The 20,828-nt window shown below is 35.1% G+C and overlaps 3 protein-coding genes across 7 annotated transcripts in view; 2 read left to right on the top strand and 1 right to left on the bottom strand.

Moving 5' to 3' along the window:
• Positions 1-147: 147 nt before the first annotated feature.
• On the top strand, positions 148-1,962 carry LOC132707469 (A-kinase anchor protein 14-like). Its single transcript, XM_060679338.1, has 2 exons — positions 148-210; positions 1,343-1,962. The coding sequence occupies exons 1-2, from the start codon at positions 199-201 to the stop codon at positions 1,883-1,885; spliced, it is 555 nt and encodes a 184-aa protein (XP_060535321.1). The 5' UTR covers positions 148-198; the 3' UTR covers positions 1,886-1,962.
• A 3,319-nt stretch (positions 1,963-5,281) lies between these two features.
• On the top strand, positions 5,282-10,124 carry LOC132707365 (cuticle protein 16.5-like). Its single transcript, XM_060679195.1, has 2 exons — positions 5,282-5,341; positions 9,761-10,124. The coding sequence occupies exons 1-2, from the start codon at positions 5,330-5,332 to the stop codon at positions 10,067-10,069; spliced, it is 321 nt and encodes a 106-aa protein (XP_060535178.1). The 5' UTR covers positions 5,282-5,329; the 3' UTR covers positions 10,070-10,124.
• A 2,829-nt stretch (positions 10,125-12,953) lies between these two features.
• LOC132707057 (glutamate receptor ionotropic, kainate 2-like) overlaps positions 12,954-20,828 on the bottom strand; it is a 55,020-nt gene continuing 47,145 nt past the window's right edge. For all 5 annotated transcript variants that reach the window (XM_060678708.1, XM_060678707.1, XM_060678711.1 and 2 more), the window contains 4 exons: positions 18,552-18,930; positions 17,642-17,952; positions 14,173-14,439; positions 12,954-13,157 (listed from right to left, as the gene is read on the bottom strand). In XM_060678708.1, the coding sequence (XP_060534691.1) occupies positions 13,104-13,157; positions 14,173-14,439; positions 17,642-17,952; positions 18,552-18,930 (1,011 nt within the window). In that variant the 3' untranslated portion in view covers positions 12,954-13,103. The remainder of the gene's footprint in view (positions 13,158-14,172; positions 14,440-17,641; positions 17,953-18,551; positions 18,931-20,828) is intronic.

Raw genomic sequence — 20,828 nt, 5'->3', positions numbered from 1 at the left:
ACCATGTCAAAGTTTTCCTCCCGCGTGCATACCAATGAGCAAAATCTGACAGTTATTACCAAATTTTTTGTCCTAGAGCCGAATAAGGTCTTTTTTTAGTGGGGTTTTTCGGTTTATATAAATAAACAATGCATTCCGCTAGGCAGCATCAACATCATCTACAGTTTGCGCGATCACATCCGGCGAGCACAAAGCAAAATGAACCGCTTTGTAAGTATTTCGATTGTCTTTTATTCGGGGTATTGTTAAGCAAATGTTAAAATAAGTGCGTTTTTCCGCTTATACTCGATGTCAAAATTTTATATTTCGTTATGGACATGAAAAAAATGAGGATGAATTCAACAATTTTAACGAAACACGTTCTAAGGGTAACAATATACCGGGTTTTTAAAAAAAGCAGTGACGCGAAATATCTCCAAAACTTCCGAAGCTGAAACGATTAAACTCAATATTCTACCAGCAATGTCGTCAGATTTACCACTTCTACGTCACATGTCGTGTTTTTGTCAAATCGCTCTTTCAATAAAAAGTGCCGCAAACGTTGGACTTTGAACTTCATTGAACTGTACACGATTCCTATACATTATTTCAATAAGTACGATACGAAGAAAGAAAAGTTAAATACGAAAAGTATTTGACCTACGTATATATTATATTTATAGTACTGTTAGACTTTAGATATTTTTAAAAGGAATGCCACTAATATTATGATAAATCCTAATTGTTCCCTTGATTTTGAGCATTTTTCGTCATTACATAGTATCCGAAATTAGGAACTTCTCCATTTAACTTAACTTAAATTCAATTTAAAATCAACATAATATAACAAGATACAAATCAATCAATTATAATGTAATGTAACATAAATGTTTGAAAATTTCAAAATCGGAATTTTGTGATGTTTCTCTTAGCAGAAAATTAAGGTTTACAAAAAACTGGCCTTGAATTAAGCTAGGGTGATCATTTATTTGCGGAAAGTCACTTAAGTACTAATAATATTATTTTGCAATATCTACCTTTGCCAAAAAAAAAAAATAGAATACGATTTTATTAACCATTCAGATAAAATATTGATACAATAAAACAGTAGTAACCAAATAACTATTAGATAATAGAGAAATCCAATAAAAGTACACAAAATACGAGAGTTCATTATATCGTTGTACGACTCGGTAGCTCCAAGTAATCATTAGTGTTATAAAAGATACTCTTGGCAAAAAAGTCTTTCGTTGAAATTTGAAATTGCTAAATAATCATAAGAATATTAATTCGGCTGACTCTATTCCATCTTCGATAACTCGTGGCGTATTAACTTTTCTCAGCCAAACTTAAAAACTTTCAGCTGGTTATTGTCGCAACGGCTCTATCCTGCATCGGGGCGGCTGATGTAGAGCTGATTTCGGGTGCTCCAGTGGCTCCCGTCGCTCCTCTAGCACCAACGGTTCCAGTGGCTCCCGTCGCGTCCCTAGCCCCGACCTACGTAACTTCACGCAGCTCTCAATACTTTGCTCGCAACTACAACGCTCTGGCGGCACCTTTGATCACTCCAGTTGCTCCAGTCGTTGCTCGGGCGCCGGTTTCTATATCGCAGGTAACTAGATTTGTGCAGGGCGCTCCGGTCGCGCCAGTGGCTCCCGTAAGTCCGGCCGCAATTCCGAATCCGGACGATACGATTGAAATCGAAGCAGCGAGGGTAAGGAGTATTTCAAGAGACACGGAAAAACTCCAGAGGGAACGACCGTTGACTCAAAATGTCGCTCCCAGATCCCAGCCTCAACTAACTAAGGCGGCCGTTAAGAATCAGCCCTTGGTAGCTGCTCCGGTGGCGCCCCTGAGGGTTTCCTACGTCGCTTCGCCTTTCGTCGGAGTACCGTACTATTTGTAATCGAGGAATTTTGTGGCCCATGTAAATAGACTTTTTAAATAAATAAATAAAAACGCTTTTATTTTTCATTCGGCGAAGGGCAGCTGAACTGTTAACTTAACAAGCATGTAAAAAAAATCATAAATCAGACTACAATACGGCAAAATTTGAAACAAATATTATAAATAAATGAGTAAATGAGCTAACAATAACAATATAATAACAATAACAATAGACGTGGGAAAAGGATAATACTGTTGAAGTTGGCAAAAAAAAACAAAATAGTAGAACAATAATTAAAGCAACTATATATATAATATACAATATAATTTATAATAACGGTTTCTTTTTAAAATTTTGTTTAAAAGTCACTCTAGACTAGTTTCGGGGCAGGCTTATCTAGGGGTATCGATTTAGCAACTTTGCAGACAGATAAGCAAATCCTGGCTTGTAATTTTTTCCATCAAATATTCCGGGTATTCAGTTTGGACCATATTGTGTAAAAATGAGGCTAGGTAACACTACATGAGTTTTGCACCTTCTGTAGTTTGGTTTGGGTAGTGCTCAAATCCAAACAGGGACCAAATACAAAGTTGCAATGGTTTGTATTACACAAGACCAACGCTTCAGACAATGATTTTTTTATCTTTCTGTTGTAACATGTTTGATGTTGTATAATTTCCTTAATTACAATGACCTTTTGATATTATTTTAGAAACATGAGTCTTGAACCTTCATTTGTTATCAAAAATAACACTCAAGCTCTTGCATTCGGAAACAACCGGTATTTTAGCATTATTGGCTGAAATGTCAAGCAGCTTTCTGGCATAACCTTTAGAAAATCCGAAATAAATAATTGTCGAGTTGTTTAACCTTAAACCGTTATTATGTGAGTATATTACAATCTTTCATTGACTTTTGTTCAATTTCTTTAAATTTTCAGCAGCCTCACATCTTGGGAAACTTGCATATAATTGGGTGTCATACTGGTACTGATGTAGGTTACACTGCTCAATGTAATCCGAAGTGAAGATAACACTTGTATCCACACTAATACCCCCTACCTCGTGTTATCAATCTTTACTATTTGTGATCTTTTTTCAAAAGAACTACGAATTAATCTAATTGTTTTGGGTTTAAATCCATAAGCCTTATTCAAGTCCAGTAATGCTAAACCTGTCGATTCTTCCTTATCGGCAGTTAGCAGAATATCGTCGAGAACTTTAACTTAACTTTTGAAACACTTTTGAAAGAGCTGACAATAAGCTAATGGGTCTAAGATCAGATACATATAAAGGTATTGGAGCTCTCCATAGCGCAGGAAATACTCCTTTCTTAATGAACGAATTTAAAAGGTGTGTAACAGGGGCAAGATCGTTGGACCGCACAGCCTGAGCATCTCAAGGGACATTCAATCATTTCCTGAAGCATAGGAGTTTAATTGGGGTAGAGCCCAATACGTGATCATTACCTACCAATGCCAACGCGAATTATTTATTTGAACGCTTTGAACTGTAAGGTTTCACTGATTGGAAGATATCTAAGGTGTCGCATCTTTGATCATTTGTAAATATTGAAATGATCGAGAGTTCGGCTCATTTTTTTGAAGACTCTTTGCCATTAGTGAACTCAATATAGCCTTTTTTCTCTTCGTACCGCAAAAGTAAATAACTTTCTAGTTATCAAATTTTTGAATTTTTTATATTTAGAAAGAAGTTGGTTGCGATGTTTCCTTTTCGCTCTTTAAGCATCCATGAACCGAGGAGTTTTGTGGAATTAATTTTCAGCAAGCTGAAAATCGTTTTAAAACCTCCATTTGGTCCTTAACTGTAACCTGAGTTCGCACCATTCCAGGCGGAGCTTAACTTTCAGTAGCCCAAGGAGTGCCAAATGTTTCATCCCATTTAAAAATAAAAATATTTAACCACACTTGACCCATATCTTAATTTAATCTATTTAAAGTAAAAGTCAGCATTTGTAACAATTCTGAAGAAATTCCTATACAGCATAATTTAGGCAGAAATAGAGGTTATGTGTTTTTTTTTTTCACAGTTTGATTTCCCCATACAAAATTGTGTTACGACGTTACTGATGCCGGTATTGCAACGAAAGTTTAACCACATACTAAGGAGATGATGAACTACTCAATCAGCTTGACAGATGCGCCTCAACTTATACAGGGTGTCCCAAATAGGTGGTGTCGTTTTCGCGAATTCAATTAACAAAATCTCAAGATTTTCAGATGGAAGACCCTATATTTTTATTCAGATATCATTTTTAGGACAAAAATAATGTAAGTTTTTAATTTATCTTATATTATGACAAATTAAAAATAACATAAACAAACAGAAGTGTCAAAGTCTATTTATTATTTATACCTTAATGCGTCAAAAAAGAACATCGTGATGTCATAGCCAACTCCTTTTAAATATTTTGATATTTCTTTGTTTTTTTGATGGCATTTTAAGAGTAACGTTTTTAACTTAAACTTTATGGATCGAATCTTAGTTCACTTTTTGTTTTATAAATTTATTTATTCAAATTTCTTACATTGTTTAGTTCTAATACGTGTTTGTTTATGATGCTAGCAATCATGCCATAAATATTTTATCTCTTTATTGGAGTAAGTTGAAACCCGGGGTTTTTGAATTTTCTTAAATTGTCCAACTTGGTGTTTTGACATATATACCTTTTGTGAATAATGTTTGATATGTCAGTTCGGATTTTAATAGTAATAAATCAAATTCTATGGGATTAATTGAACGAGATAATTCACAAATACATACACAAATCCAATGTACATCTGTTTTCTTGTACTGACGTTTTCGTTCTTTTTTCAACCATTTTGCATGATCTTGGAATTGAGCTTATGTTGCTTCTTGTTGGTTCTCAGTTTTGGTTACTTTTTGACAGTTATTACGCCTTCGAATTTAATTGTATTAAATGAATTTTCATAAAGTAAAAGCCACCTCAGTTCAATAGTTTTCTATTGTTTCCGCTACATTCACAGATTACTTTGGTAGTATTTAGTAGTGCATTTTTGAAGCAAAACTGACCAAAACTAACCAAATCTGTGATCATTTTCTCCCTTTAGTATCAATTATATAATTTCTGTTAGTTTTCTATATCAGGACATGCCTTTGTAAATTGCTATTAGACTGACTTGATTGAGATAAAAAAAATTGAAATTGCGCATTCGTTTGGTCCGCACTGCCAAATTGGACAAAATCCTTAAAAGACTGTCCAAAAATTTGCCGTACGTTGCGATAGTCGCTTCGAAATCCGGACCGCCGTTTTGAATACCAATCGCGAGTATCGTCTGCATAATCGTCTATCTAGATTTCAAAAGTGACCTACAATTACGGGGTGGGGCTCCGAATCGTTTTCTATAAATTGATTATACCGTACGAGTATGTTATTGTTGATTAGTTCCATTCGCGAAAACCCAACAATAAACAAATCAAAATGTTCAAGTTCGTAAGTATTTGATTATATGTACATATATATTATTTTTATTATTACGATACGCTACTGATTATAATCGAATTACAGTCTTTACTTTTTTACTGGGTTTAATATTTACAATTTTGTTTTATTTTATTTTTTGTTTCATAGACCGTGATATATTATAGTATTCAAACTAATGTTGTTCGACCTTAAACGTCCATCCGATCAATGCAAGATAGCCGTCACTAACGATTACTTGGCATCTATTAATTTACCTAGTCTTAACTTCGTCCATGCAATAAAAATTAAAACAATACCAGAACAATCGGAAAATTAAAAAAAAAATCATCCCGTACAAAATTTAATTTGCAAAGAGTTAAAATACAAGTAAACCAAAGTTTTTATTTAGGATGAAACATCTTTTTTGTATGTGTTATAAAACTGTTCCAATTTTCTTTGACAACTTCTGGAGGGCTAATTTCCAAACAGATATTACTGTAGTATCATAGTGCCTTGCATCAATAACAATACTTTTATTAAACAATATTTTGCATTGAGCCCATATCAATTTTATGGCATTCATGAAGACCCACTCCTGAAATGATTTTCTCTATTGCATTCAGCAAGTTTGTTTTGTAATTTTGGACAATTTTACTCACTTAGAATGATATCGTGCATTATCCTTAATAATTAAATTCGGCCTCCTGAGTTTCGGCGGCAGTTCTTCAAAAATGCGATCCTGTTTTGTAGTGAAAACTACCATAATTATCCGGTAATTGGTGTTATCTCGAGTTATATCCAGTCTACGACACCGAGCGTAATAGACAAAGGTGGAACACTGGCATGTAAGTGGGGACTATATTAGAAAAATAATTTACCGCTATAGAAGAATTAATAAAATGAGTGGCATTTGTTTTAATATCATGAATATACTCATGAACATCAGATATTTTTGTTATTGTATTGTTTTGAAGAAGCTTCCCAAAAACGTATTAATCTTTTTATGGTCGTTGAAAGTACTTGGAAGTGGGAAGTGGAAAATCTTATTTGAATTTGAGTTTAGAATTGCGCTTAACTTTTGAAACAGCAGACTGTTCAGCAGACTGCCGAAAAACCCGTAATTTTTGTTTATACATTGAAAACCCAAACTAGACCTTTTTTTTACCAAAAAAGAGGATTTTAAAAGCTTTCTGCCTGACCAACACCAAAAAGTAGAAAATATGTTTGTTGGTGCCTGTTCAGATTTGCTGGATCAAATGCAGATTTTTCTTGGCTTTTTTGTTCTAAACAGCATTTGTTTGGTAGTTTTGGTAAATGCCTCGAAAGTATTACACGTAATCTAAGACCAAGGACCTAAGACCTAATTTTAATATTAATATAACCTAAAAAAATACTAAAGGTCAAACAAATATCAAATATTAATCAAGGAATTAAGTAAAGTGAGTAAATGATTGGAGTTTTCATATTCAAGCCATTGAATGATTTTTTACATGTTGTTGGTTATTTTTAACTAAATTAATAATTAAGCTAAGTACTTATATATATATATATATATATATATATATATATATATATATATATATATATATATATATATATATATATATATATATATATATATATATATATATATATATATATATATATATATATATATATATATATGATGACACTATATTCCGGGATATCATCCGTTCGCTCGTTGAACTCCGACTGGAATCCTGCATCCGACTGGAATCCTGCAAATCTTGCATCCGACTGGAATCCTGCAGACGTTTCGCCAAAATCTCACTTGGCATCTTCAATGCTCGCGCTCCGAAAACACTTCGAGCGCGAGCATTGAAGATGCCAAGTGAGATTTTGGCGAAACGTCTGCAGGATTCCAGTCGGATGCAAGATTTGCAGGATTCCAGTCGGATGCAGGATTCCAGTCGGAGTTCAACGAGCGAACGGATGATATCCCGGAATATAGTGTCATCACATTTTTCCATCCGTGAATCAATACGTGAGAATATATATATATATATATATATATATATATATATATATATATATATATATATATATATATATATATATATATATATATATATATATATATATATATATATATATATATATATATATATATATATATATGGACAAAATTGTTAACCTCATGACATTGAGTCCATTTACCTACATTCCTCATCACCGCAAAATAATATAACAGTGTCAGGAGGTGCCATCGGTATCCAAACTAATTTATAAAACTCTTGAGTAGTCGACGCAATTGGGAGAAAGTTAAATTGTAGCATAGAATTAAGTTTGTCGGTCTTGCAAAAAATTTCGCATTTAATTTAATTTAATTTCCTTAAAAATTAAAAAAAACAAAATACGATTGGCTATGAAAACGTTGTCGCTCCGGTAATACTAACGGGCGGAATTTCCTGTCGCGCATATTAACAAACACCGGATTCCACCAGATTTTCCTTAATTCGATCTCTATTTTTAGAAATTATAAGATCTGAATTTAAATAGTCGCGTGTTTAATTTATTAGTCGCAAGGTCACAAACTGAATTAATGCCATGTGAGAGCATCTGTTTAGATGTGTACAAAAGTCGTTATATTAGTAACAAAAAAATATGCTTTAAATAGTTCTATAGTCCTACTGACACTGAAAATGCAATGCAGAGTCACGTCACGTATATTGATGTAATCAAAAGTATGAGAGTGAGAGTATGTTTTAACTATATTCATACCGTTTTTAGGTATGTTCCAATTTAGTTTAATCAATTTAATTAATTTATTAGTTTAAAGTAGGTACGTAAGGATATGTAATTCAAAAAACTTAATCAAAAATTCTCTTTTGTAAAGGTTTTTGAACTTGGATGTTAGTATCTTCTTATAATGGTAAAACCTACTAGAAACGCGATCATGAAACGGTAAAAAATGCCATGTACATGCCATGGTACATATTGTTTTTATATTATAATGAGATTATGGCAACTAGATTCAGTGGCGTATTTATACGATCGGACAGAATAAAACTCATTAAATATATTTCAGAAAACAAATTCCAATTAGATTATTTTTGAAAAACTCCCAATGCATCAATAATAAAAACAATGAAAACCCATAACGTAAAGACCAAGAAGGGCAAAAATATTTTCCTCCTAGTCTGATATGTGCATATCGATAACAACTGGGAGGATATTCGATCAGAAGTATTATTATTATTATTATTTTATTTACAACATCAGATGCGACGGGATTGATGGAAACTATTGCGCTGTACATGAGTATATTTTTTCAGTGGACTCATGTTTTAATGTTTAAGCTAATTGGGGAGTGAGGTTTCGTGTTCTTAGTGGTTTCCTTTGTGTGCAGTTTGGTGTTTGTGTCCTAATCGACTGTTGATGTTACACCATATTCCATTTCTAAATAATCCGTTCAACAATAACTGTAAAAAGGGTTTACAGAACTTTAATTTAACAATGTCACGGTCACTTAAAAAACAGAAAAAATGAACAAAAAATATGACATGTGATTCATTCATGAATTCATCTAAAAATATTGCCAACAAGAAAGTGTTATTAAGTTCTTGATATGTTAGAAAAGAATTATACGAATCCTATGTGATGATAAATTGAAATGAGGATTTCATGATTTGTCATGTCAGAGGCTTTGCTAAAATCAAGTAAAACAGTAATTACAATCATAAGTCTTAAAAATATCATTTATTACATCTGCAAGCGTGCTTTCACGACAGTAAACATATATTGAGAAATTCTCTTATTTGCTTGCACATTATTTTCTCTAGAATAGAGAATAATAGAACGCAAATGATCAATCTCTGTAGTCTTTTTATTTTAGCTCGGAGTACAACTTATGCTTCGCTCCACAGTACAGGAATATATGAGGACAACAAAGTTGCACTAAAGTGATATTAATATTATGCGTTCCGTTGTATACGTCTTAATAGTGTTAGTTGTTATAACCAGTTTCATCAGTTAAGCTAAAGTTAAACTGTTTATCAATACTATTAATAACGTTATTAAAATTAAAGTTAAATCGTTCTGGGTTGGGTTGAGTTGGAAGCAGTGGCAATTGATTATATACTTACAGTAGTTATCTTGGTTGCGATTTTTTTTAAAGGGTGCGTGCTTGTCAAATACACCCGGTACATACGAAGAACATTATGCCAAGGCATACTCTGCAGGTCTGGTCCATTATCCTTTCGATTTATTATGAAGTTAATTTTATTTATGAAGTTAATCATTTGTTTAGGGGTATTTGAAACACCGTTATATTTGTAATAAAAAAAATGAATGAACTACACTGATGTAGTGAGATTTCGTTGCTTAGGAGTCGTATCTTAGACTCGCTGTATATGTGGCAAAGTGGTGTGCACAGTTGTAAATTATTTACCACTTTTACAATAACGAAATGATCGTTTCTGTGTTTAGGTCCTCATCCTGGCAATTTCAGCTCAGTCTACTGTTCTGGCCGCCCCCAAGCCGGATCTGCTCGCGGCACCCGCATTCGCCCCTGCTGTGGTGACTGCTCAGAGTTCTCAGGTGATAGCGCGCAACTATAACGCCCTGGCGGCACCCTTGGTGGCCGCCCCTGCTCCTTTGGTGGCAGCCTCCGTAGCGGCACCTCTCGCCGCCCCCGTCGCTAGAATCGCCGCTCCTGCATTCGCCCCAGCTCCTTTGGTGGCATCTCCCTACTTAGCCAATCCCTATTTGGCGGCACCAGCTCCTTATCTTATCTAGGACGGGACGTAGTGAACGTTTTGTGTAGATGTTGTTTGTAAATACACTTTCGACTGATTTATTTGCGCTTTTTTGTACCCTTTTTAATCTGTATAGCAAGTCTCAAGTCTCAGAATTGAGTAATGAATAAGCGCGCTAGAGACAATATTATGCAGAACTTACGGAAGAGAAAGTACTGCAATATGTAACAAGTGAGGAAAACCGCATTTAACTCACGAGTTTATTTGACACGAGCGGAGCGAGTGTTTAATAAACAAGGTTTGTTACATTTTAAATCGATACCTTTACGTGAAAAAATTCCAATTTTTCAAAAACCACAATATTTTCCTAATGATACGAGCTGAAATGTTCAAATTTTCAGAATATATTTAAAATAATGAAGTTCCTCGGCGGACCGTCTTGAGGGAGGCTCGTCACACTGCTTAATAGTTAAATATGATGGGGAGGAGTCTCGTAGCATTGAATCTATCTCTTCTATAATTTGTTTTGGCGCAAAACCTTTCTAATAGAAGTATTTGATGACGGAAGCATCTTGCGCAATGTGGTCTCAAACACAAAATAACGTAGCGATTATTGTCGTAGGACGCGGCTACAAAAGTAGACCTAGTGGTGCCTCCTCTTGGTCAGGCCCGACACTTTTCACCCCACTCTCGTATTCTGCATAAAATGGAAAGATGGACCCGTTATACGATCCAGGATCCCAAAAAAAATATTCAGGCAAACAGAAGAGATAAGGATGGAAATCTGAGAAAACTGTATTATGCTCAGTGTGTTAAAAAATGGAGGCGTTGCATGAGTAGGATATTTCGGTTAATGAACTTAATCAAACAGACTTAAATAATGATTTCATTAACCACTTCTACAACAACAAGAACTGTTTAAATCCAGAGAAACTGTCATTTTCAAGTGTTAACCCTAACGAATTAGGAATAATAATACATCAAATTAGAACTGATGCCGTGGGGTCTGATGAGATTGATTGATACGTTATCCCCCAACTTTTGCCATATATTACGTATATTATTAATAAGTGCTTGTCCACTAACAAATTCCCTAAACCCCGGAAATACGCTAACGTCATTCCTGTCCCTAAAACATCTCAACCGCATGATGTTTCTCAATTACGACCTATTAGCATTTTCCCTACTATACTATACTATACTACTAAAGTGCTAGAAAAAGTTGTTCAGCGGCTTGGAGATTTTATGGTTTGGCACAATATTCTACCCCCAACGCAATCGGGCTTTAGTTCACATTATGGTACAAATACGGCTGTGATGATATATTTCGAGCAAATGATGTAGGCCTGAATACCTGCTTAATATTGCTTGAATATAGCAAGGCATTGGACACCCTGGACCAAACTGAAATACTTTGGTGTGGGGACTGGTGTGTTACCCGACTTCTCTAAATTTATTAAACATTTTTACTCCCATCAGTACGCAGACGACACTCAAGTATATCTCTCTTTTAATTACTCTCAAATTAATACCGTCGTCGGCAATATAAATGAAGCATGATCTGTTACTTATCGAAAATAATACGCAAATTACAAGTTTGGGTAAAGATAAAGGAAAAATAACTGCCAAAATTTACTTAAATGTCCTTTTCATATGACCGGTTGCCGAATGAAAAAAATCTGGTTCTGCATTTGGATAAATATCTGCGTTTTGAAGGTCACGTAGCTTCATTGATCCAGAAATCGTTTTATAATCTTCGGATTCTCTACTGTAATAAAGATATTCTGGACGCAGCAGTTAAGTTAAAACTTACCGATTTCTTAATTCTCTCCTCGATTTCATACTGTATGGTAGTTTGTTGGCCTGCCCTACTTCAAAAGGACAAGGTTAGTCTTCAGCGTCTTCAGAATTTGATTAGATATCTACTAATCTAGAGGATTCTCGCTGGCTAGAATTAGACGAACATTTTAAATCGCAGCTTTTAGTGTTAGTTCAAAAAGTAATATCTCTTCAACGTTCGACGTACAAACATACTTCAGCACAGTTTCAGCGCAGTTTCACGTATAATGCTATCAAGGCTTACAACAAACTCCCTCTCCAACTGAGATCAATCACCTCACTAACGTCATTCAAACAAAAAGTTAAACAATATATTTAACATAATATAGACCCATCATATATATGCATTTCTTTTTTGAATTCATTCTAGCGATGTTAAAATTATTAAAAATGGTTTTTTCACAATTTAACTCTACCATTTTTAATGAATGTCTATGTAATTTATATGCCATATTTTATTTTATAAATAGTGTCATATGCTCGTTTTAGGGGGTTGCATGACAGCAACTATGTTGGATGCCGCCCCCACAGTTATACATTTTTGTAAGATATCTCCTTCGAAAGCGAATAGAGGCCCTTTATTATTATTATTTTCATTATATCATAATTTTAGGTATTAAAAAAAAAATCCATAAAATTTGGAAAATAGTGCAACTTTCTATTCCCTGTGTCCTGTCCTTCCGAAGAATACTATAAACGTAAACATTTTTAGGAGTCCCATCCATAGAGGATTTTTTCATTCCATTCAATAACCAATGCTCTCTTTCAGGAAAAATTGTTAATTGTCAATGAAATTCAAAAAATCTGATATTTATTATACACTAAAAGAATGGCTTGTATAAATGACAAATAAAAAAAATTCTATCGTTAGTAGTTTCTGAGTTAAGCGGATGGGGTATTCCGCATACCATGTAAATAGAATATGATGTTCTTAGAATTGAATTCATTTTTCTCCAGTTTTATACACGAAGGGGGGTTTTCAAAAATTAAGGAAATACAAAAATTAGTTAGTCTCCTAGAAGTACCCTAAATCCTTCAGAACATTTTTTAGATAAAAGGAAATTAAACACGATAAAATACGCACTGATATATATTTTCACCACACAATTTTCGAAGAAAAACAAATTATCAACATCTCTATAAACATAACTTAAAACTCGATACAAATATTGTTGACTTAATTTTAGGTGCCTATACAAAAACCGCTCTAGGCTTTGCTAAAAAAAGTCCTCTTCCTATGGAATCCTGGTATGGCGTCCATCAACTTGAAATGATGGTAAATCGTCCCTCTGGAACAAATGTACATTATAACAATTAAGGAATATTTCCCATTACCAACATTTTGTAAGAGATCTTGTAATAAGAATGAATATAATAATATCTTTAATTAAACGTCTTCACTTTGTACGATGTTGCCGAATAGAATTAGTTTTTTAAGTTATTTGAAATTCGAGATAATTAATCTTAGCTTCTGATGAAATAATTCTGATTTACTTTGTTATGTCGCATTCACCAGATCCAGAGTCAGTAAAACTTCTCTCTAACAATTTATGACATTCGCACTCGAACAGTACAGAAAGGCTTTTGTAAATATGACACAGTTTTTCACAAGATCAGATCTGAATACACTACTTCGTATATCGTTCGATGGTATAGGGTTCCTGTCATACGATATGGATGGCAAGGTGAGATCTTCGATCCATTTATTGAAAGTAAAATAGAATGAAAATAGAATGATGAATGAAAAAGTTATGATCTTAACAGAATTTTATTTTTTTAAATTTTGTTAATTGAGTTGGAGGCAATATACTTCTATAAAATTGAGATATTGTAGTAATGGTAATGTGGAAAACGACATCCTAAAAATTATGTGTATAGAACAGGCAGAAACACATTAGCAATATTGTGGAGTAAATTTTGCAAGCTAGAATCTCTACAAAGGACGGTTCACTTTGTATGAAACACAGAGGGTCAGGAGGTGGAATATAGTTTATTGTATACGGTGAGAACCTCAATATAAGGTACTTGGACTAGCAGGATTTGCACCGACAGTTCAGTGAGTTAGAGTGAAGATAGTGTACTGCAGAACGAGTTGAATTAATCCACTGGGACTAAAGTACGCTTAATTATGGGACTTTCAAGGCTTGTTATCTAAAAAGAAACTTCATATCATATGTGGTTCTTGTAACCATATCTCCACTATTACGAAGTAAACTTTAAGATCTAGCCGACCACAAAGAATAGGGACGCATCAAATAAATTTTCAACTTTTATTTAAGAATTCCAGCCTCGTGCTATACTTACAAATTGTATTTGAGAAAGTGCTGTCCTGGTGGACACACCGTTCGTCGGTGGACTCGGTATGTCGGGGGATGGCGCGGGTCTAGACGGAGGAAGAGGAGTGTGAACCGGTATGTCAAGTGGGGACGGCACGTACGTAACCCCAGAGAGGCACTTGGAACACTGTCTCTTCAACGCCGGTCTCTGTCTCGAGCCGCGGCAACGAATGGCGAAGCACAACTCGCCCCCCATCTCTGAACACAGTGACTGCTGGGGTGCCATCGCCGATCTCTGGAACAACAACATACCCGTCCTTCATCTAGGGAATATTGATACGCATGTGACAGATGGCTGGTCTCTGAACTCTTGCAAAAACACAATCTATTAGAGAGCACAATACTTTGGACACTGATTTTCGTAGACTAACAAACAATAACTGTGATAATGTCATCGATAATAATAATGATAATAATAATACTTCTTTATTTCAATTTGCTTGACAAGAAGAGTAAAATTGAAATGATGTCAAAAACATACAAAGAATAATTAATATAATTCACCAAAATACTCGTCAAGCGTATATGGTTCTAGGCCCGTTACCTTTCCCTAATACTTTTCTTAAAATTTCTAATAGTGCTTATACATTTCGCAGAGTTCGCTAGATGGTTAAACATCTTGATGCACATACAACAAGGTCCCTTTTACTGTTATTGTCGGTCTGTGACTAGGTACCATAATATTCTGGGTTCGAGTGTTATAATTGTGTATTATGTTTGCGTTAAATTCGTTTCTACTTTTAAATATAAATATTAGACATTCGTAAATATAGATTCGTCACAAGGTCATTATCTGTACTTGCTTAAAGTATCCTCTGCAAGGGTCATTGTAATGCCTTTTGAATAATACACTTTTTTTAATTCGGAACTGCAACCCCAGAATATTATGCCATACCGTACAATAGATTCAAAATGAACACAATAAACAGTTCTTAAGGCTTCCGTTCTCACATACCTTCCGATAACTCAAATTGCATAACCTACCATATTTAGTTTTGTACATACTGTCCGTATATGCGTTTCCTATTCTAAGGGTTCGTTTATGTTAAAAGCTAATTGCTGTGCCAAATGTTCTGAAATATAAGCTTGAATTACTATAGAATGTTTATTACTATCTAAATTGGTCAAAATATCATCTAGACAACTACTACAGCTTGGTGTTGACCATAGTTTACTTAAAAATAGATCAAATTGTCCTTGAGGAGGTCTATAAACTGATACGAGGACGTTTATTTGGAGTATGCATTCCACCGCAGCACATTCAATTTCCTCTTGTACTGATAACTCACCAATTTTCCGACTTTCGCTGCGTCTCAAATTTTGCTTAACGTATAGGGCACTGCATCCATGTTGTCCCTTATTCCTGCAGAAGCTGACTGCTAATTTAAAATTACGGATACCAATATTTTCAAGTTCGGCCCGATATTTCCAGTCTTCCGTGATGCACACGTATACACGGTCACCATAATCACTTAATAAGTCCACACTATTACCTACTGATTGTACGTTTTAGTATATCAAAGTGTATTTTTATTTGTAGGGTATTTTTGCAAGGTGCTTTCGTTAGTTGCAATTTTTTTTATAGTTCATTGCTTTTTTGTTTATAAAAATAATTTTCGTAATTAATACAATTTTTAAAGCGTTCCAACCGTCGCTGGAATACTAGACAGTGTTTATCTCTTGCTGAATGGTCTGCCTCTAACAGTTTCTCCACAACTGTGACAGCATTGTGCTTCAGTGCACTAACCAAAACCACAGTACTTAAGGCAAATGGCTAAATTGAGGTATTTAATTTCAATTTACATTTAAATATTCAATGCTTATCAAATAAAGAAGTGGACACAGCTTTTTGTATATTTGAAAGATCACACATTTCAAGTCGTTTCTTTGTCGGATCGCTGGCTCTTAATTTTGGAAAACTCAGGTTGGGAGATGGAATATATGGTAGTTCAGTAATGGGGGTCTTGAGTTGTTTGTCAATGATAATGTGCTTCACCAGTTTGGGCCTGTTGATTTGGAGCCTACAGCCTACAATCACCAACTATGGGTTTTGAAGACCAATATAATAGTAACAGGTGATTTTAATAATGACTTCTTCACAATTCGTTCCATTTGAAACGCTTACAAAGTTAAACAGTTTCTGTGGGTATCTACTCTACCGTTAGTGGGAGTTAATCCGTGTTTGTTTGACCACTATCAACATGCAGGGGTCTCATTTAAAGGACAGCAAAATAGTCCATAGACGTATTACATATGATACAAATTTAAATATTCTATGATTCCTTGTCCAGAATCAATTAGACTGCTGTTGCAATTGCTGTAGTGTACCTCTTTTTCTCCCTATAAAACCAGTTGACTCATGAAATCAGGTACATGAGGAGTACACTTAAGTCTTCCAAGGCAGTTTAGGATCACAGAAATAATGAAAGGCAAATCTCGCTTTCATTACATATCGTTAAAGATATCGACATAAAATAAAACTGACAAAGATAAAGACCTACGACAATTATATCGGTAACTCCAATAATAAAATTACAGATAGCTGGCAATTGGGGGAAAGTTTTCATCCGCACTTTTGCACCCAGGATCTTTCTTTAAGAAAAAATTGAAGTGTCAATATGATGCTGATGCTTTTTGTTGTAAGGGGTCTTGTAAGAGGTATAAAAGCCGTAATTTATTGACATTTGATTAGTAAAAAATACGATACAAGCTTCAACGACGAATTGAAATTATTAAAATTCACTATAAAAATGGTGAAAATTTGCCAGCAACGGTTCATAAAACTAAAACAATTTTGGCTCGTCGTGAAGCATCTCGCCGGTTCGCAATACAGAAGTTGGTGGAAAATTTTGGGCTGTCGCTCACGAACAACTGAGAATATTGCTGCTCCTCGTCGTTCTTTGGAATTGGGTATTCTACAAATCTAATTACACCGTATTTTGCACAAAGACTTGAGTCCTAAGGCTTATAAAGTTCACAGGCGGCGCTACGTATCACACAAGTAACGAAACCATCGAACCTTCACGGTAAAAGTTTCCAGACCGTGTTATCTCTCGGGTTCACCGGGATCTTGAGAATTCTTCCTTTGGTACTACCTGAAAGATAAAGTCTACGCCAATAGTCTAGCGTCGATTCAAGACCTCAAATATGGAATTCGTGAACATATTGGGGACATACAGCTGTCACTTTGCGATTTGGTGACTGAAAATTTATGGTCCCATAAGCCTAGTCCATTGGCTGATATTGTTTTATATTAATAATAGCATACCGTCCTCTTTATATTAAAATAATCATTCTCTCATTTATATAAAAAAATGTAGTTCAATCGGCCTCCTAGATACAAAAGCAAGCTTTTTTATGTTATATTTTTTTTTCACCTAATTAAAAACTTTTTACAGGTCCTAAACAAAGCTAGCTAGCGTCTATAACAAGCTAACCTTTTCGGTAACCGCGTTTCTCTTCGAGTTATAGCAAAACTCCAAGATGGCGACGACCACGGCGAACGCCAATCCGCAAAGCAAAACGACGAAGACGCCACCTATGTTGTCCACGCCCAACGAATTGGCTTTCGACTCTTTGCCCTTGTCGTTCCTCGTGCAAGTCTCGCCAGTGTTTTTCCACCATTTGTCGTACAGCATCTGGATCTCTCCCTTCTCTTGCAGTTCCAGGATGGCGAGGGATATCTTGTCGCGCCAGGGGCTCCCCATAGGGGTTGCTATGCCGTAACCTTTCGAATCTAACAAGCCGCCTGGAAAATATACAATCTGTTTATAATTGGATGAAGTGCTTCTTTTTATAAAAAAAAAATCTTATCTCGAAATCTATAAGTTGTTTCCAGTTAAATGGATCTAATTTTATAAAATAATCATTTTCCTGAGACAATATTTGACAGAAGTGCGATTTATTCGGTATAAAACAAACAGAAATCGTTATGACCACGTCACAAAGATAAGTAAACAAACAGCAAATAATAATGAAAGTAATGAAACACTGCGTACAAATAACAATTATAATTTTGTTAGTATCACAGAACAAATCGCAGTAGGTCATATCATCATAACGCGTCTAAAGGACTTACGAGTTAACTTGTGAAATGAAACACTACAGTTTCTTCACGGTTTAATATAAAGTTTTTTATGCAGTAGGTCCAAAATTTTTATATAGCTTTTTTTTTAATTTTTCCACGTATTCTGGCACGTCAGATCGGCATTAAAAAAAATTCACATGAAGATATGTCCTAAACGTCTTAAATATTGAAATACAGAATAAAAATCATCAACCTTTGCCACGAGCTCAAATACCGTCCAACTTGGACTGCTATCGTGCACACTACTACAAAATAGTTACCGATTTGAGTGAGGTTGCAATCCCTCTGGACCACGTAGTCCAGCATCGTGGACTCCATTAAGAACGCGTAGTTGCCTTCGAGCACTTTCTTGATGCCCTCCTCGTACGTTGGGACGAACACCGACGGTTTTCGGTTCTCCATGAACCGCCACATCTTCTTGTAGGTCTCTATCATCGAGTCCCGAAAGAAGGTCATCGTGGATCCGCTTTCTAACGTGCCGTAGGGTATTTCTGTTTGACTTGCCAAGTCTTCGGCATTCTCGATGGGCGTAATCATCCGTTCTACGGTGAGAAAGGCGGCCAAGTTGGCCGTGTACGAGGATATGATGATTAGCGTGAAGAACCACCATATTCCTCCCACTATCCTAGTGGATGTGGCCTACAAGGGGTTTGAGGATACCATTAGGCTAGGATGTCAGAGAGGGAGCGGCCCTCTATGCCCATCATAATGGTACAGTTTTCCATGTAATAGAAGTTACCGCAAGCAAAACTGTCACCTAACATGAAATAAGGAACATTTTATAATATCGCTGGATTAGGTTTATCGTTGCTAGTTTTGTGCTTATTTCTTTTCATCTTATTCAAGAACCAAAAAGAAAACACTGAATCATGAATCATGAATTCTGCCGATTACCAAGACATAATTTAAGACATACTCTCAGACACTTCTTACGACCATTTCGATATAGATCCTACTTGTTCGCTAAAATGTAAAATTAAGACTGTGGTTAATGCTTCTTCTCTTCCATAAAACATAAAAAAGTTGACCACTCCTCAAGACTCTAAAATGTGCTCTTTGGCCTATAGTTAGCACTATCGCTTCGCCAAATACAGTTTTTTTTATCTTATTCAAGAACTAAGAAGTATTAAGTTAGATCCAAACGACATTCTAGTTATTTTTGACGTTGAATCTCTATTTACTAAAATTCCTGTACCTGAAACACTAAGCATCCTCTCAAAAAATTCAAAATCCGAAGACCTCCTCTCATCTGGAACATACTTCACATGTAAAGCAGAAATTTACGAACAAGTAAATATCAGCCCAGCACTTTTCCCTGCCATCTCTAATACTGTGAAGAACTAGCAGTGGATAGGTTCCTTCTAAAACTGAGCCTATGGAATGGAACGTTTCTGAACAATCTCAACTCCATACACAGAAACATCTATTTCACAATCAAATTGGAAAATAACAACACTCCTCCTTTTCTATACACACATTAATACATCTCATCCCTGTTCCTCTTGCGAACAATTTCTGTTATCAAGGTATTACTTACAAAATTTAACTCAGTTTGCCGATACTTCCGTATGTTCACAATATCACCTATCGACTATCAAAAATTCTGAAAAAATATAACATCAAAACCGGATTCTTTATTTGTCCTGAAACCTTCCAATATCATCCAGACTAAAAGAACACTCGAAAAACACTTAAGCGAATTCGAGAAGATTAAACACCAAAACAAATGCTAATGTGGACCCCGGAACGGAAAAGTAAAAGAAGAAAAGCCAAGAAAAGTTGGAATGGGGGAATACAAGAGGAACAAAAAGAGAGAGACGTGATGAACTGTGGTTAAATACAGAAGACCGGATGCAAGCCATTAATAGTTGGACATATGATAAAATAAATTTTAATTTCAAGATTTTAAACAACAAAATGGAATTCTCACTTGTGTTTACGTTGTCAAGTTCCAGCTTATAATGTGTTGCCCGAATTGACAAGAGAGCATAGACAGTTCTGCTTGCGGCATCTGTCAATTAGCAAAATGTATCATTCCTTTGTAAATGAAATTCTACGTATTGATCTATAAGGATTCTATGCGTGAGACATTCAATACTTAACCCAACACTGTCCGTATTTTTTTTTTCAATATCACAACGCGCGTCGAGTCGAAACTACGCAGATTCATTCAAGAAACGAAAACAAAGACAACAAAGTAGTTGCAGGATAGTTCAGCACCCAGAAGCGACTGTCCGAATTACAAACGAGGAATTGTTAATTTGAAATTTTAATACGCAAGGTTTCTCGTGATCAAATTTTATATATCTACACTCTTGGACATAAATATTGCAACAAATTGAAATTGGAAATATCTGACAAATTCAGGAAGCTTTTCGCTGCGAGCTTCGTTTGCTCCATAGATTAGTCCATCGAAATCTTTCTTTAAGGTGGTTTTAAGGTCGACTTATTAACTAAATAAAAAACGAACTCTATTTTAATCACTCTAAAGAATACCAGCTGTAACTTATTTGCAAATGAAATGAACAATAGCGCGC

The sequence above is a fragment of the Cylas formicarius genome, unplaced genomic scaffold (genome assembly GCF_029955315.1).
Source record: "Cylas formicarius isolate icCylForm1 unplaced genomic scaffold, icCylForm1.1 PGA_scaffold_9__14_contigs__length_23061073, whole genome shotgun sequence".
Taxonomy (NCBI): domain Eukaryota; kingdom Metazoa; phylum Arthropoda; class Insecta; order Coleoptera; family Brentidae; genus Cylas; species Cylas formicarius.
Note: the sequence above shows the minus strand (reverse complement) of the source record. Positions and strands in the feature narration are given on the sequence as shown.